Genomic DNA, 18,352 nt, shown 5'->3' with positions numbered 1-18,352 from the left:
TGGTTGTACACGGCGCACTGTCAAAATGTTTCAGTACGACTGGTAAACTACAAAGCCGCACCGCTTGCAGCATTACGGCTGCCATAGTCAGGGGCGTCGCCGAAGTAATAGCGGTAAACACCTGTACTGTGCTTACTCCTAGTCCAACACCACTTGTGTGTGTATAACGACCCCAAAATTGCACCTTTCAAGAGACACGCTTACGATGCTGAGTTCAAACTCAAGGCTGTCAGCTACGCAGTCGAACATGGGAATAGAGCAGCAGCGAGAGAATTCAACAGTTAACGCTACTATATTGTGAATGTACTAACGTTTGATTTAGTGCATCAAACTGTATCTTTTACATGTTTACTGAATCAGGGAAAAGTTCCCTTTCACGTTTTAACTAACGTTTGATTTCAACTTCAACTTCATAGACTCCAATGCATTCCTACTGTGCGGTTGGCTCTATTCAATAGAATCTATGTAGAGGAGATCTTACCATGAGAGTGAATGGAGTTATCAGAACGCTGGTTTGTAGTGTATTAATAACGTTTGACTGACTGACTTATCTGACTGTTTTGTTGACATTCTCTTTAGCACAGCTCCATCTAGTGGATGCATAACGCAACCCCAGTCAAACGTTTGACTGCAGTAGCTTCTATTCTATGCGCCTTATAATCCGGTGCGCCTTATAGTGCGGAAAATACGGTATATAATTCCACATGTGTTAATTCATAGTTTTGATGCCTTCAGTGTGAAGCTACAATATTCATAGTCATGAAAATAAAGAAAACTCTTTGAATGAGAAGGTGTGTCCAAACATTTGGTCTGTACTGTAATTATGCTATGAGGCTAACAATATGTAAATGTTTTTAAAAGATACAGCTCAGACTGTATCTTGATGGATATAAAATTAGGCATAGATTAAAACTTTTGCACACGTTCTCCACAGGGTTGAATCATACTTGCCGTGCAGGTGTGTATGTAAAGGCCAGACTCAGTTTGCTGATAGGAGAAAGACCTCCTTCATGCACCATACACTTTTATAGTGAAATGAAAACGTAATGGTTACATCATTGTTTTGGCTGCTACTTTACTAATGCTGGAGGGGTGGCAGCAAAGAACCTAACAGAATGAGCTACATTAACCTAAAGCATTTAAATCAAATGCTCCGGTTCAGAATTAAGAATGAACATGTGTTCAATGTTATGCATTGCACTTTAACTGGCAAAGGTGGATCAAATGCAACTTTTTATATATTGTTTTTTCATCCACACATTCTATGGGAACAAATAGTGACAGCAGTTAAATTTATACAATAAAATTTAAGTATTTAGGCATTTCCTGGCCTTATAGTAATAGATGATATGCTTGCAGAGGGTCAGTAAATACAGTCATATTCAAAAAGAATTTTATATTAATGAAAAGTTCATTTATTTTAGTAACTCAGTTCACTTTAATTACACAGACTGATGTATTAAAGCCCTTTATTTCTGTTGATTACGACAATTTTCTGCTTACAGCTAATTAAAATTGTCATGGTTTGGTGGTGAAGGACCCAAATGCAGAAACTGATTGGAAATAGTCTCTGCATTAAAAAAATTATTAAACAGAACTTACAGGGAAAATTCACAGGTCACAAACAAAAGGCAGTGTAACAGAAGAATCCTGCATTTAACAGTGAAAACCCAAGAGCTTAAACACTGAGGCAGCGGTGGAAAAAGAAAAAGGAACCAGATGAGCTAATCAGAGGAGATGTGGAACAGTTGTGGGAGAATGAAAGCAAGGAAGTTGAGGGAGAGAGACTAACACAAAGAGAGCTGAACTAAAAAACACAAAGAAACTACCAACCAAAGGGGGAAGACAGTGCTCTAAGAAAAAGAAAAATCAATTAAAGCTACAAGCAGCAATGGAAGCCCTCACACCTCAGTGACGCTGCGTTCACTCCCCCAGTGAGCCCACTCAATTTCACTGAAATACACCACATTCATCTTTTATGGCAAGAAGTCAGATGTTGAGGCTTAGCCATGCCCACATGCTTTGATGCTGCAAATGCCTAACCACACTGAGCCATTTCTACATGGACAAAGATCATTCCTATCCAGTTTGATGCAAATTGGATCGTGCATGTGTGATTTACAATCAATTGCAAATGTCGAGATGTCGAACTTTGCCACGCTCCTATGCCCACATGCTTTGATGCACCAAAAAGCTTTTGATACTTTTAATCCTCCATCCCTTCTGAGCAAATTTGAAGCCGATTGATCAAAATCTCTAAGAAGAGTTTGATCAAATACAGGGTCTAGAAATGGCAAAAATGGGGTCAAAATCACAAATTCAATCCAAAATGGCCGACTTCCTGTGAGTTTTGGAGCAAGGCTCCTATAGACATTTTTGTAGGTACTGAGAAGTTACATATGTGTACTGAATTACATAGTCATCCGTCAAAGCATGGCTTGGCGCTGATATTTGGCGCTGTAAAAGTATTAGGCCAAGCCCACCAAATCTTTCATTGAATATCTTTTGGGGGGATCGATCATATTGAATTTGGTGCGGATCAGATGATATATGTGGAAATTAGAGCCAAACTTATAGCCATGGCGTGATGTAACAGTTCGCCGCCGTATCTGTCTTCGGACACAATTTCAAGTTGATTAGGTAAAGAGGGTCAGAGAGGACTTTTCCAAGTGAAAAAACTGACTTGCTGTTCTTAGGGGGCGGGCTATGATGATGCCATCATTTGACCAGATGGGATCGTCGGTAACCCAAAGGGGATCAGTCATACCTCATTTGACATATATCACTTTAAGGTGTGCTGTAGAGCTGTTTGGCCACACCCATTTTTGATTCCATTAAAACCCAAATATTTTCATTGGGGGACAATTTTGGGCAAAGTTTAGAGAGTTTTCATATATGTTTAGGCAACAAAAAAGCAGCTTAAAGAGGCAGAAAAAAATTATTCTGCAATTCGCATCAGCGCTTTCGCTGGAGCGCTTTCACTGCTCGGGCCTAAATATGCAAAAAACAGAACACAAAAATCTATTAAACACAAAAGAATGAACTAATATGGCAAAACACGAATGGCAAAAATGACTACTGAATATGACAAGACTTTAAGAACATTATAAATTATGATAACACAAAAGAAAAACAAAACCCAAACACCTGTGGATTATGACAAAAGCTCGATATTTACTAATAAAAAAACATTTTTAAGACAGAAATGTGGGCTTTACTATGGGATTATTGTGAGATTATTATTTTCAAAAGGTACTTTTAATCAGACAAAATGAGCCTTATCAGAAGGCATAGTGAAATTTTACTGAATATGACTGTATATGAAAAATATAAATAAATAGATAAATTATATGTAGAAACTAAAATGACTAATTTTCTGTCTGCTGTAAAAGTAGTGGGGATCAGCGCTTGGTTTGGAAGGTCTGCTTTAGCTTCAGAGGGCGGAGTTACTAATTAAACTCTACATGGTGTTTGTTTAACGCCACCGCCTGGCTGTTATACACTTTTTGAAAGCTAGGTGGCGCCGATTGACCATCAGCTGTCGTTTAATAATCGGGTAGAGGCCCTAAATTAACAGTAGGTTGAGCTTTTCATACCATTTTCTAGACGCCTGCTGACACTGGAAAGCAGGCTAATTAAATCCAATTCGGCCCTCCATAGATTTGTGTGTAGAAGTCACAAGTGCTACGTTCAAGAACAACTAAATGTGAATACGTTTTTCTTTTGAGAAAATTTTTTATATGGTCAATCATAGCTTATCTTTACTACTATTACTGTCAAGCAGTTGTTTTTGCCAATTTTATAAACAGCATTTTCCATTTTGTGCAATCTTTGGAGGCTTTTTTTCCTCCTGCTACTCCCCTCATTTTAGCTCGGGACAAACAGGGCACTTTGATTTTGTGTGGAAATTGAGCCACTGTGTGTTTGTGATGACGCAGTATGTAAAAAGCTTTGACTGAAACTAAACTGACCTTAATTAACTGAGTTAAATGGTGCACATTAATCAAAGACCCTACCCAGAGGACATTTCTGAAAACAAATTTTTCATTTGCCAAAATAAAAAAAAATACTACTTCTAGTTTGTTGTATGTGTCTATTTTTTACTTTAAGGCAGAACCTATGGGGGGGAAAGCATTTTATTTGCGGAGCCAATAAACTATTAAGCCAAATGTTAATCTTGGTGAGGTACTTTCAAGTTTTTAATGTCCCATTTTTATTGATTTTGCTGAAAAAATACTTAACTTATCAAAGATCCTGGAAAAAGAGGTTTGAAGACCTCCTAACACTAGATTAAGACCACTTTGTCGTTTTCAGAGCCAATTTGAATTTGTCTAGTGTAAATTTATGAAACCCCTTAACAGTTTACCAATATTACATTATAATTACTTATATGAATATGTATAGATCCATATGTCACATATTCTATCAAACACCATTTTCAAATTCTTTAACTGTTCATTGAGTGATCTGTATTACATAAAAAGACATCAAGAGATTTCTTTCTAGTTATTTGTTTAGAATCAATACTAAAATGAATCAACACTTCAACAATGGAACAACTGAAGTAGAAGAATCACTGATAGGTGCAAGATTTAAATGTACGAGTAATCTATTTACTAATGAATAAACTGAGTAAAGAAAACACAGAAAAATGCCACCATCATTCTACTCTATAGATAAAAGGGGATTAAGGAAAGGCCATTCAAAATAGAAAAAAATATTAAAATCTAAGAATTATTAGAATCTTATGACGTTATGTCAATATGACATTGCTGGGTCAGATGTACAGTTTTTTTGTTGTTTTTTTTTTAATGTAGAGGTTTGAACTTTTATGAAATCAGCTTGCATTTCTGCTCGGGTATTCCAACACCACTGTTTGTATTGGCAAGAGAGACTGTTGACTTTTGCCTCAAACTGCAGCTTTTTCTGCCGACCGGTACTGGGCTCTTCTGGTTTCCTCAGTTTGGATGACAAAGAACCAATTTACCAAAATTAAAGTTCAAAGTGCTCCAAGATATGTTCACTATGTGATGGAGAATATGACTTAATATTCTCCAAAGCAATAATATTTTGTGAATTCTTTACAAAAAAATTCAATGTAGTATACATTATATGAAAAAACACACACTGCATCAGAATCTTCTGAAAGGGTGATCAGTCCTCTTGGTCTTGAAAAGCGTTCTGGGTGGATTCTAGGGTTCTGCCTGATTCACCTGTCCTTCTGGGAGCGGAGTAGTCACAGAGAACTGATTAGCCAATCAGAGACTGACATGGGGAAATGTGAACATTAGTTAATGTTGGCCATTAATAAATTGGATCCTAACAATTTGTTTTCTACAAACCTTTTTTAGACGCGAGAGAAACTTCTCTAACTCCCAAAAAAGTTATTTTGATTCCATCACTGGAATCAAAATAACTTTTTATTTCCTGAGGTTTTTTTCACATTCCCCATTTTTTGACTGCATTCATATACTAAAATAAAATAATTTCTATAAGAAGGACTTCATTATTTATTGAGATGTATTCTGACTTTTTTTTTAGCATAACCAGGGAGGTCATGTGCTTGTTCCATTTTTAAGACCTCAGAGACCACATCTATGGTTGAGAAGTTTGTTTTAACTGCTTTTAGAGTCCTTCAGTTGAAAGGAGCTGGAGAAAAGCAGGCTCTGTTGGTGAAAGGTCAAATCTGAGGTACTTGTGTGCACTATAACAGAGTGAGGACAATCAGGACGTGGCTGTTTTTAACAATGGCCTAGAAGGTTTCCTGTGATGCTTTCCTGGCCATCCCACCATACACCGCACCAAGTTTTCTTGTGAAACTGTTTCATGAACAGTTGTCTTCAGTGTATTTTATCTGCATTATATGCGATAGCCTCACACAAACTATTGCGGAATTGTGAAGTAGAAGCAACATGAATCACAGTTTTCAATCAAAAATAAGTAAAACTGAAAAGTGTGTCCTGCCTTTGGATTCAGTTTAGAAGTTACATAATTAGTAAAGAGTCCACCTGTGTGTAATTTGATTAGAAATCCAGCTGTCCTGTGAAGGATTCAGAGGTTTGTTAGAGATCACTATTGAACAAACCGCTCAAGGAGACAGTTCTGGAAATGTTAGAAAGTAATATCCCAAGCTTTAAAAATTTCAGAGACATTTAACCCAGTATCCTAAAATGCAAAGAATATGGCACAACAGCTAACTAAGCTATAAAAACATGGACGACCACAAAGCCTGGCAGGCTTGGCAAGGAAACCATTAATCACAGAATCAGCCAAGAAGCTCATGGTACCTCTGAAGCAGCTGCAGTTGAAAAAAGTGTTGACAAGAAACTATTAGTTGTGCACCACCAATCTGGCCTTGAGGAAGAGTGGCATATAAAAAAGCCTTTGATATAGCCATAAGAAGTCCAATTTGTAGGTGCCACAAGTTACTGTATGTAAGAGAATACAGCAAACATGTCTTAGATGAGACCAAAATTGGTTTATTTGGCTTACATAGAAAATACTATGCATGGAGGAAAGCCATTGCTGCACAACACCCTGAACACAACATCCCAGTTGAGACTGGGGCTTTTTAGATTTGTATTTGTAAAATCATTTGCAAACCATGTATCATTTTCCTTCCACTTCACCACTATATGCTACTTTGTGTTGGTCTATAACACAAAGTTCTAATGGGTAAAGCCATGGAGAACCTGTAAGCAGCTTTATGGTTAGATCCTTATAGTTAAAGTCAAAGCAGTTTGAGGAGGCCACATCCATTAGAACAACTCACATGTAACGATGCCACAGCCTTTGTGTGTCCAATCCTGTTCAGATTCTTTTATCATCAAGATATGAGGGGTGCCCCAGCGCCATGGAATAGAGACGCTGAATCCACGCTCCCCAAAGCCCCACTCAGGACCAAGACATGCTGCCACCATGACACGACGTCCCTACAGAAGTTATTTAGATCATCAGAACAGTTGGGGAACTCTCAGTTACTATCACATGTAAGAAGACATCACCAAGACCCTGCAAAGACCATTTCTACTGGTTAGATTTTTACCCTGATACTGCAGTCTAAACCTGAATGGGTCTAAACATCATCCTACCAGAAAGAGTCATTGGAGATATATTAGCTACATTTCTGAAGAACTTGTTGATTTGAAAGTGCTTAGATGTAAACATGCATATCAGAATATAATAGCAATATACAAGCAATGTATCTCACCAAAATGTTTTTTTTTTTTATTATTATTGTTATTTAAGAATTTTAAGACCTTTGTCTTATCTGATATATTTGTTTTTGTAAAATGTCCTTTTCAGGGGAAACAATATTTACCTTTGCATAGTTTGTGTGTTAATGCACATACATATGGAGACAGAGAAGAGAGGGAAACTATGTTTTCACAACCCAAACTATTCGAAACAATCTAATCAGTGCAGAATAACTTTGCAGCAAGGATTTCTCAATTTCAGTCATGAGCAAAATATTTTCGAACTCTGACCTGGAAAGGATCAACAATTTAAGATTAATTAAAAATTATTTTAGTTCCAACTCAGGAGCTATGAGTCAGATACTAACTTCAGCATAGTTTCTTACCCGCAGGGTACAGCTGTATTTTCTTACACTATGCGCAGCAAAGGACCCCGCCTCATTCAACGAACATGTCAAGACAAACTATAGAAGAATTGTTTGTGGCTCAATTAACAAATTACTTTTTACTTTCTTTTCCTCTCAAGTGCTCATGCTGCCCTCCGATGGAATGGCGCCCTGGGAGGTGAGCTGTTAAAAACCAAGAGTGGTTCTAAACTACAATAAACACACATAAACACATTTTTCTGTCTTATTAATAAGTAAATCATAGGAGCTGCATAGAGGAGTAGTGGTTAGACTTAATCATAACCTTCTTCCTGTCATTGTAAATCTCTGGAGCTTTTCTATGTGTTCTATGTGGTCTGTATGCAGCGTGAAACTAAACCATCTGTTGGTACGTCTCTTCTGTTATTTTGAACAATGTGAGAAGTGTAACATTTCTTACAAACTCCAAAACTGCTCCATTAACCGCTAAATAATGCAAATTGTAACCCTTTCACAATCAACAGATCTGAGTGAAAGCACAAAATATCTTAAAAAAGGTGCAAATGTCTTAATTTCATCCAAAAGCGGCATAACTGCAGTAATCTCAAAAATGATGTACAAATTCTTTTTTCCATATCTATAGTTTATTGAGGAACGGAGAAATGTTGAACAACATAACTGTTGTATTATTGTTAAGTAGTTCCAGTTTGATAGAGGACATGCAACAGATTGTTAAACAGTTCCTTCTTATGGGGTTTAAGTTTACATGCACGTACTTGTGACTGATAAAAGCCGTCTCTGTCAAAGGTTTTGTAAAATACTCCAGGTTGAAAAACTGTTACCGGTACATGAAATCCTATAAAATGCTTGAGATACAGCTTCGGTCAACTGTAGTTTGAATACAAAGAGCTGTCTGCAGGTGGTTTATAACTGCCAGTAGCTTGTGTTGTGGTAAACTGTGCCTCTGCTGGGAGCAACAATATAGCACAAGTAAATCAAAAACCTTCCATGCTCCTTTTCTTAAATGAGAGCCAAAGGGACAAAAAAAAAATGCCACATAGTTTAAATACAATTTATCTGAAATTTCCAGAGGAACATCATGATTCTTAACTAAAATAAATAACTCTCAACCAGTAAGGTTCTACATCTTTACAGTATTTACACAGACACCTTCATGGCTCCTGTACACTGTGAATCCAGATAGGTGGATGGACATTTAACTCAGCAGCCAAACGGTCGAAAGGGAACAATTTGTGTCCAAAAACCTGTAATGCATGGCAGAACAAAGAAGGATTGCAAAAGTGCAGTTTCAATCAGGATGAATGAAATAGAGGTAAACATGGACCTCAGAACTTACTGAGTGAATGTGAGTCAGGTTCTTGAATGAATCCAAATTAGGCATGGACCGGTTTGATTCTAACAGTATGACAGCCTTCAGTAAAAATACATGGCAGCACAACATTGACACAAAAATCTCAAACCAAAATCTACCATGATCTGATTAATTTAATTGATTTATTATCTGAAATAGAGTAGCTCAGCTATAACAAACAGATATTAGCTGCAATGGCTGGGCTATCTGCTAATGTAGCCTGAAGTCGGCTTGCTGCACCAACATCCAGTTCATAGATTGCTAATTATACTATGAAAAACAGTGTTACCCTTAAAAGGACTGATGGGTGGGTCTCCATTGGTTTCCGCACAATGACTGTCCATGTTTTTGCGACCATTAATATTTCAAAACAGATGAATAGATTACTATTCTGACTAGCTGACCTGGCAGCATTTAGCAACGGGTGGGGAGGGGCTCTATACAGCTAAGAAAAATCTGCTCACTCTATCTTTCTCTGGCATCAACTTAAAAAAGGCTTTAAGTGGCAGAAACAGTGTGAGGGAAAAAAATGTTGTGGTTTTGAAACTAACTGATTAAAACCTTGTTACACTGTAATGTCGGTGACCGGCACATGCCTAATCTTCCACTAGGAAGCTCATGTTGTTTGATTTATTAACAAATGTAAAATAGTTGTCTTACTTGTCAATGAAACAGGTCTAAAATTACTGTGCCTATCTTGGTTCATACTGATTATTTGCACAGGGATTTACCTTTAATCAGATTATCCTTTCCTACATATTTGCCTGAGAATTATATGAATTAAGAATCCATTCAGTGTCAATGATTGTTAAATTTTGAACATCACACATCAACAAATTTGCGTTATAGCCATTTTTTTCAATTATGTACATTTAAAAAAAATATTAAAGACCACCTGCTCTTGATCTATTTCAGTAATCCTCACATATTTGTCTAGCTTGCCAAAAAAAAAAGACACCAACAGCAATAATATTTTAGCCATTTTGTGTTGATTGTTTTACATGTGCTCATTACACTTGACCTGTGGCTGAATTGCCAGGTCAATCCAAACAGTGCATATCCATATCCCGCCTGGAAAGAAAATATAGAAGTTAAAATTAGAAGTAAGTGTTGTTGTTCAGTGGGCACATATTTAACCAAGCTGTTTACACATGTGGATAGATGGGTAGTTTATAACGACTCCCAGCATCATGGGATCAGTAACTAGCAGAACAACACACCTTTAGTTCACTAAACTGACAATATGCAAACAACCAAAGGAATGAAAATGGGTCAAATTATAACACAGAGTTGAAGTTACACTTACAGTTATACTCAGAGGTTTACACAACCATCTTAGGCATGAAAGTCGGTTCAACGTTAGGTTTTTTATGAAACTTTCTTTTTCCAGGATGGAATGATTACTTAACTTTATTGATTTTTAGAAATCTAGAATCAGGTGCACAACTTTGAATTCATTGAGTTTTTACTAATTATTAACCCACAAAAAGTGTAAATTATACATTTATCTTCAAATATATATGAACCTTAACCCAAGTTTGTTTAATAAGTGGTGCTAACGGTTCTCTTCCACCAGTCTGTGTGAGCAGTGGATGCTCACACAGACTGGTGGGAGAATAGTTCTAACAAATAAGAAGATTTATCGTGTATGACAACATCATTGCAATATTGCAATAAACTGTATGATCTCCTGATATTCTGCAGCTTTATTCAGGACTCAAAAACTGATTTTAAAATTGATTTCAACTATTGTATTTAGTCTGATCATTCAACCCTGGAATGGTTCAGTTAAATTATTAAAATCCCTAAATTAACAGTATATTGTCATACAGTCATGAGGGTATTTAGACCCCTGGAACTGGAACTTTACTTTAAAAACCTTACGGGAAATGTGGTCCTGAAGACTAGAAAAGCTTCATGACAGGAATATATTAATACCAGACGATGCTGTCTCAGTCATACTTTGAATTTCTTAGTCTAAATACTCCTGTCTTCGTCTCCAGCCAGTTTGGCACATTCATTATACTGACATTGCTTTAATTTCTATGCAAAACATACACAGTATATACCCTGGCATAAATCAAAGAGGGTTTTCACTACAGAGGAGTTAAAAATACAGTGACATAAACAATACATATTATATACTCTCCTGTAACCTAGTGCAAAAATAAACAATGAGGTTAAATAGTTGATTCACTACAGCTTTAGAAAATGATTTTGGCTTTTGTGGTTGGTTGAAGACAATGCTGATCACACAGGGTGGAAACAGATACACTTCTACATCCACAGTTTCTGCAGCTGCTCCCACACATCCCTCCTCTGGTCACAGGCTTGAAGGAAGGGCTCTGTAATTATCCAGACTAGTTAATCCAATTCATTCCACATTACTTATGAGGCTGAATTGAAATTAACAGAATTACAGTCAGGTGCTCAATTTTAAACATTTGTCTATTGAATGCAGGTCCAGTTTAAGTGATGGTGAAATGCATTTAGTGTAAGGGGAATATTTTAAAGGTTTTGCTGTCAGTATGTGTTGGAAATTTTTCATTTGAGTTACAGAAACAGGCAGTATTGTATGAGGAAATCAACAGATTTACTGTCTTTATTGCTGTGATATGAGAAAGAAAGTACTCAGATGTTTCTTGGGCTGTATGGAGCAAAAGTAACTACACCCCTCCCCCACCTGTTCCTCTGCATTGTCCTTCACTTTTCTGAAAGAAGGATCCTAAACATTTTCCAGGATTTAAAAGATAGACATAGCATTATAAGCAAGCAAAGTAGTAAAAAACAAAGAACGCCTCTCACTAAGACTCGAGTCCTATCGTTCAAGATAAGGAGCCGTTAAAAGAATCGATTCGTTCGTGAACGTCACATCACTAGTAAATAGGGAAGATCAGTGTTGTTTGTCACACTCATATATGAGCCCGCAGAGGGCACTGTAAAATAATTTTTGGACTGAAACGTTTAAAAACTAGGTCACTAGTCAAAATATTTGATGGGAAAGATATTGATTTTTTGGTAAGAAAAAGTAATTTTACAGATGTATAGAAAAACATTTCTAATTTATTTAAAAGAATGTTTGAAGCCTAAACAAATATGCCAATATAAAGAGAAAAGCGTAAGCTACAAGTAGACTAGTTTTTCTTTGCTAAGCTAAAAAAATCGACTGGAGACAAGCTATGCTATTCTAGAGTAACATTTTTTTAATTTACCTTTCTATTTGATAGATAAAATGGGCAGGAAGTCCGCAAGGAGTTGGTGGATTACTGCCTCATGGCATCAGACATATACTTCGGACTTTTCCTAATGGATGTCCGGAAGCTGGCTTTCACCTTTGCCATTCACTCTCAAATACCCATTTGTAAAAACTGGGAAGAGAAGATGGCAGGGGCAGATTGGCTTAGTGGATTCATGGAAAGAAATCAGGTCATTTCAGTTAGGACCCCTGAAGCTACAAGTTGGATCTTTGACTTCTGGGGAGAGGTGAACACTAGTCAAAAGCATACTCCCATTTTTTGTTTTCCCCAGAGTCAACCTTAAACCCTATTTTCTGCAAGGTGGAAGCACAGGAGTAGCAAATCCCAGTGGATGGATGAAGGAAGAACATTTTGTAGAATTCCAAACACAGAGCAGGTGCACCAAAAACACAACCTGTCTTCTTCTTCTTCTTGACAATCATCGATCACACTTGGCAATTGATGGGCTTAGCTACATCAAATAAATTGGTATTGTTTAGCTCATATTACCCCCTCACTGCCCCCACCGTCTCCAGCCCCTTCAACTATCAGTTTTTGCTCCACTGAAGAGGCATGTCATCACTGTGTAAGCTGCATGGATGTTGCGTAATCCTGGAAAACCCATGAGCATTTATGTCATACCAAAAATTATTGCCACAGCTTTCCCTCTAGTAGCAAGCATGGAGAACATTCAGGATGGTTTCCAGACAAGTGGTTTCTTTCTGTTTAATAGAGAAGCGTTTCCTGAGATTACATTTGTCCTGGCAACTGTGACAGACCGGCCCAATCTTGATCCAACTCTGGTACCAGAACAGCATTCTCCACCAACTAAAAATGAAGTGCTTTCTCATGGCACACAGCACAGTGCACCAGAAATCCCACAGTTGCACGGTAACGCCTCTCCAGTTTCTCTCCCTTTGGAATCACCCACAAGTTCTGGAGACACAAGGTTTAAGCCTAATTTAGTGGAGTTGTGTCCATTCACAAAAGCTGGTCCTCAGGAGAAGACCCAAAGCAGAAAGAAAATCTCCAGTGCCATTCCCAGATTCTCCTGTCAAACAGAGAATTGAAAGAGAAACAGAACTATCTCAACACGGGATGAAAAAAACCCTTGCTTCGAAAAGATAAGGAAAAAAAAGAAGCAAACCAACAAAAGGAAGTGATGTCACTCAGAATCATCGAATGATGAGGAACGTTTCTGCGTTTTGTGTGTAGAGCCTTACAACTGTGAGTCTGCCAATGATAGTGACTGAAAAATGTAGTTGTACAAAGTAATGTTGCATGTTACAACTGAATTTGAGTTTTCTGTGCTAGCAGTGAAATTCCTGATTCATTTGTGTGTTTTATACAAGGGGATGATTTTGTAGTTACCTGCTTTGTTAAAAACACAAATACACTGAAAATGAATTTCCATTTTATTTAGTGGTTAACTATTTTGAATTGATGTTAGAAGCTTTGAACCTGACAAACTATGGGATCTTTTGTCATTTTTGCCAAGTTTGACTTTAAGTGAAATTGATGTTTTGTAGAGTTTTTCATGTGTTTTTTTTTAGCTTATTTAAATTACTGAAATGTTAAGCCAAAGATTGACTGCTCCCCCGCTCCCCCATTAACATAACATTGGGACAACCAACTCCATAGGGTGTGAGAACCAATACAGTGTCGGCATTGGTTTTAACAGGTGAACTTTTTTTGATTGAGTGATCAATAACCTTTGAACAGAATAAGATACAAAATAATCGGTAAATTGTTTTATTAACTGAGATTTTAAGCTTTTTCCTGATATAAAAATTTTTTAGACTAACATTTTTTTTAGGAATTTGGACAATTGTAAAAATGTGACAACCATCACCAGTCTCCCTTACTAAGATACTAGTATTTTCACTCTAACTTATCACCTGAAGAGAATCTCACCACCAGTCTATACTATCATACGATGCCTCCACTGACGTCTTCCCAGATATGACGCTAGGCTACCATGTGTCAGTGGGAAGAGTAGCTGTCTTGCAATCTGAAAGTTGTAGGTTTGATTCCAGCTTACTCCTATCACATGTTTATTTGCCCCTTGACTAGACAGTTAACCCCAAGTTGCGGTTTATTCGCCTGTCCGAGCGTTTGGGTTCTAAAAGTCATTCTTTAACCTACTTTTACAGCATGACCTCTATTTAGGCTAGCTAGCTATCAGGTAGCTACCAGCATGCTCCTCCCACATGGCCTGTTTCTGTAGGATACCACACCAGTACCACTCCACATTGGTGAAACACAAGGTGATACGTTAAATTGATTAAAATATTAAAAACATTGAAACAAGCTGTTAAAAAACAAAGACTAGATCTGGCAGATTGAATTATTAAATGATTGGATAATTCTAAAAATACATGGGCTCACCTAACATAAATAGCATTATTATATGGTAATGAATTTGATCAATTTTATTTATGAATTTTGCATTTTTTTCTCAAGCCAATAACTTGTCATTTATTAAGCTCATTTCATCTCACTGGCAAAAACTGCTAATCAAGAGTGGCTCTCTCCATCCAATTAATAAACATGGCTTGGTGCCCACTGTTTGAATGACAGCCCACTGAAGGTTTACTAGATCTAAAACAGTCTGAAAAAGACATCTGACTGTTCTGTCAGTACAAATGTAATTATGATGTGGTTTGTCTCCATAAACTAAAAACCTTTGCTGCTGAGAATTTCTTTTGTGCAGGTTTGAAAGTGTGTGACATGCAACTGATGTTTAAAATGCCTGTTTATATAAATCTCAGCTCCATCACCCATTGAGCATAAGGTTATTTAGTTTTAGCTCAGAAGCCGTGTATTAAATTATTTATAGATTTAGTAAGGATCAAAAACAGTACTTCGTAAAATGGTAAGAAAAAGTAATTTTACAGATATATAGAAATAAATTTCTAATTTATTGAAAAGAATGTTTGAAGCCTAAACAAATATGCCAATATAAAGAGAAAAGTGTAAGCTACAAGTAGACTAGTTTTTCTTTGCTAAACTAAAAAAATCCAGTCGTTGACAGACAGATTCTCATCTCCACTTCACGCCATTTAAAAATTTTGACTCACTACTGAGGTATCTCCTCCATCACTTAAAGTGGAAGCACATCTGTTCTGGATATCTGGACATTTACTCTTAATTTAGGTACCTGACTGTTGTTTTAAAACCTAATAACCTACAGACCCTTCCTTTAATTCAATAGGGATCATCTGTTTTGTCCACTCTGACCTCCGTGATCAGACATGAGGCGTCTTCTTCTCCAGTGTACATTTTGCATGAAATTCTACAATTTAGAACACAGAAGCAGCAAAACCATAGTAGATCATCTTGGTGAAGGAGAGCCACAGGGTATATTCTCCCAACCTCAGCATTCACCCTGAAAGGACCATCCCAGTATTTGCAACATTCAGGCTGAATCATTTTGGTACATACTTCGACTCATGTTCCAATAAAAGCTGTGAAATTCCTGCTTAACATGCTGCTGGTCCTCAGCCAGCAACACCAGGTCCGTCCTGTATTGTATTGTAGAAACATCAAGAGCAAAAAGCCTGGGGACACCACCTAGTCAACTCCCAGCCGCAGCAGCAGGGTACAAAACGCTACCAGCAGGTGGATCCGAGGTATTGTAAGCAGATGATTATATAAAGGGATAGTTGCTGTGGACTGTACAGAGTTCCGTTGTTGCTTTAATGCTGCATGCCCTGTTTTTCTGCTTTCCGTTTTCTCTGTAGAGTCAGTGTCTTGTGGGATATTAAGGCCTTGAGTGACCAAGAGGCCACACATTAACACACAGGGTCGAATAAAAACTCCAGCTCTCCTGCAATGTATATTGAAAAAAAAGAAAGATGACAAACAAAGCTGTTCTGTGACTCGGACTAGAAAGGCTTTTCCCTAAATTACAATATAGTTTACTGACCAAACTCTAATTTAATGGACTAGTTTATGCCAGTAATAGACTTTAGCGTGTAAAAAAAGCAGACAGTTTTGGTTTCATATTCGATGCAATTTATCTCAGAAGTCAGAACTGGATCTGGGAATGCCATCTTACCCATTTTAATCGTGTTCCAAAAAGTTGGACTGCTAATTGTGCGGAGTGGCTAGACTAACCCTATTAGCAATATAAGTTGACATATCTTTCAGCATTTTACACGTTCAGACTCTGTAACAACGCCTTCACTACCAAAGGCTGGACATTACTATGACTGGTGATTGGTAAAATGAAATAAATACAACTGTAAATAAATAGCCCATCACTGCTAATTGTACATTTAATATACAGTTGGCAGCCATGTTGGATTTTGCATTTTGAGGTTGGGGTTGGTGTAGAACATCCAAGTCCCAACTCTAGCTTTAAAGGTCAATTCCAGCTTCAGAATCTTGACACCTGGGTAAAAATGGGAAGAAACAAAAAAGCACAAATAAGGTGCTTTTTCCACCTATGTAAAAACACTAAAACATGAAAAGATAAACTTTTTAGGCAGCTTTTATGATAATCAATCCAACAACTTATTATGCGGCCAACACTATATTGGATTTTATAGGTCTGGCTTGAAGTCTTCAAGTTTCCAGTTGCAATTTAAAATTTAGAGAATATTCTTGTTTTGTTGTCAAATTTTTGATACAGAGGCTCCAATTTCTGAGTAAAATGGTGCACACTGTAAAAATGTATCTGCTCTGCCATCATCCCAACCAGCTGAGGATCAAGAAGAATAGACCAATAAGAATAGAGGCAGACACAACGCTGTTATCAATTAGATTTTTAAAGGGCTCCACAAGTCTGATTACTTTAAAAACGTTATACCTTGTATTCTGTGTTGTTGCAAACATCTGCAGTAACTACAGTGAAGCAGAGTTGTACCAGACTCTTTCTGGTATGAAATGATGTCTAATGCAGGAGTTTCAGAAAAGACACACATTGAGTCATATGGACTAGGGGGAGGGTTGGTACCTGCTTTTAACATAGTATTCTATTTAACTCTTCGTCTTCTGTAAGGAAATCTTGTTATAGAACTCCAATAGATAATATATAATCTTTTTAGAAAGAAACAAGCTACAATAAAATACATCATATGTGACATTTAGCATATTTATGACTATACTGTTACGACTAAAGGAATGAGACAAAAATATTTGTGTCCACAACAGGCTGCTCATAAAAAACAGCCTGATGATGCAATTTTTTTTTTCTTTCACTAAGCTCTACATCTTTCCATAGTTGTGAACACAAGGGATGTATTTTTTAATCTACTTCACATATGAAGGTACAAAATAAACCAAAACTATCTGCTTTTGTTTTTAACCTTTTTGTTTCATAAGGGTCTTATTCTCTTCTTCCCAACCATCGTGAGGGTTTGAAACAGCAAAAAACAGAGGTTGAGGGGAAAGCCAAATAAACTTGGCCTCTGACTTATGGTCGATTGAGGATGAAACAGTCCTGAGCTCATGAGCGGGAATGCTTAGACAGAGTGTCCTTCGGAGAGCGGAAAGCAAGGTGTCCCGTTAAACGAGATTATTTTAAGGCTTACAATATTTCATCTTATTTTTAAAGTGATGCATACTATAAAAGTCTGACAGTAAGAGAATCATGCTACAGAACTTTTTGATCTCTGCCTCCTACTTGGCGTTGAAAGTCTGCTCCTCCTGGAAAGATCACTCTGCATGCCATTCCTCAACACACCAGCTATAATTCTACACATCCGTCCATCCAGATCCCACCGTCTATCCTCCTTGTTGTGTCCAGAGGTCATGGTGGCTCAGGCCAGGTCCTTTATTCCTTGTGTAAACTTTACTTGGGGCCCTCCTTGTTGCCGCGGCCCCAGCACCCTGCTGCCATACTCATACTCCTCTGGGTTGTGGCTGCGAATGACCGCTCACGTTCTCCTTCGCACTGGCTCAGCGTGCGCTCGGTCCGTACCGGCTGGCTGGCAGAGCTGGAGCCTCCAGGCTGCTGGGAGAAATTGGTGCGGAAAATGTGGTTGCGTTTGCGGAGAAAATCTCCTCCGGCTGCACCCAGAGCCAAGCTGCCCTTGCGGAGGACCATGCGGGTACTTGACTTGGCGGGACGAGACCTTTGGTTATACTCGAGCTGGGACAGGTGGGACGCATATCCGTCTGGAATAAACTGGAGGATATGTGAGATGATCACGTTTTTGAACAGACAGCAGCCAATGC

At 37.7% G+C, this 18,352-nt stretch overlaps 1 protein-coding gene across 2 annotated transcripts in view; it reads right to left on the bottom strand.

The window, feature by feature from the left end:
- Positions 1 to 8,183: 8,183 nt before the first annotated feature.
- Positions 8,184 to 18,352, bottom strand: part of LOC124872654 (membrane-associated phosphatidylinositol transfer protein 2-like) — a 107,549-nt gene continuing 97,380 nt past the window's right edge. For both annotated transcript variants that reach the window (XM_047372899.1, XM_047372898.1), the window contains one exon: positions 8,184 to 18,302. In XM_047372899.1, the coding sequence (XP_047228855.1) occupies positions 17,967 to 18,302 (336 nt within the window). In that variant the 3' untranslated portion in view covers positions 8,184 to 17,966. The remainder of the gene's footprint in view (positions 18,303 to 18,352) is intronic.

This window comes from Girardinichthys multiradiatus, chromosome 8 (assembly GCF_021462225.1).
Source record: "Girardinichthys multiradiatus isolate DD_20200921_A chromosome 8, DD_fGirMul_XY1, whole genome shotgun sequence".
Taxonomy (NCBI): domain Eukaryota; kingdom Metazoa; phylum Chordata; class Actinopteri; order Cyprinodontiformes; family Goodeidae; genus Girardinichthys; species Girardinichthys multiradiatus.
This window is presented reverse-complemented; position numbering and strand designations above follow the sequence as displayed.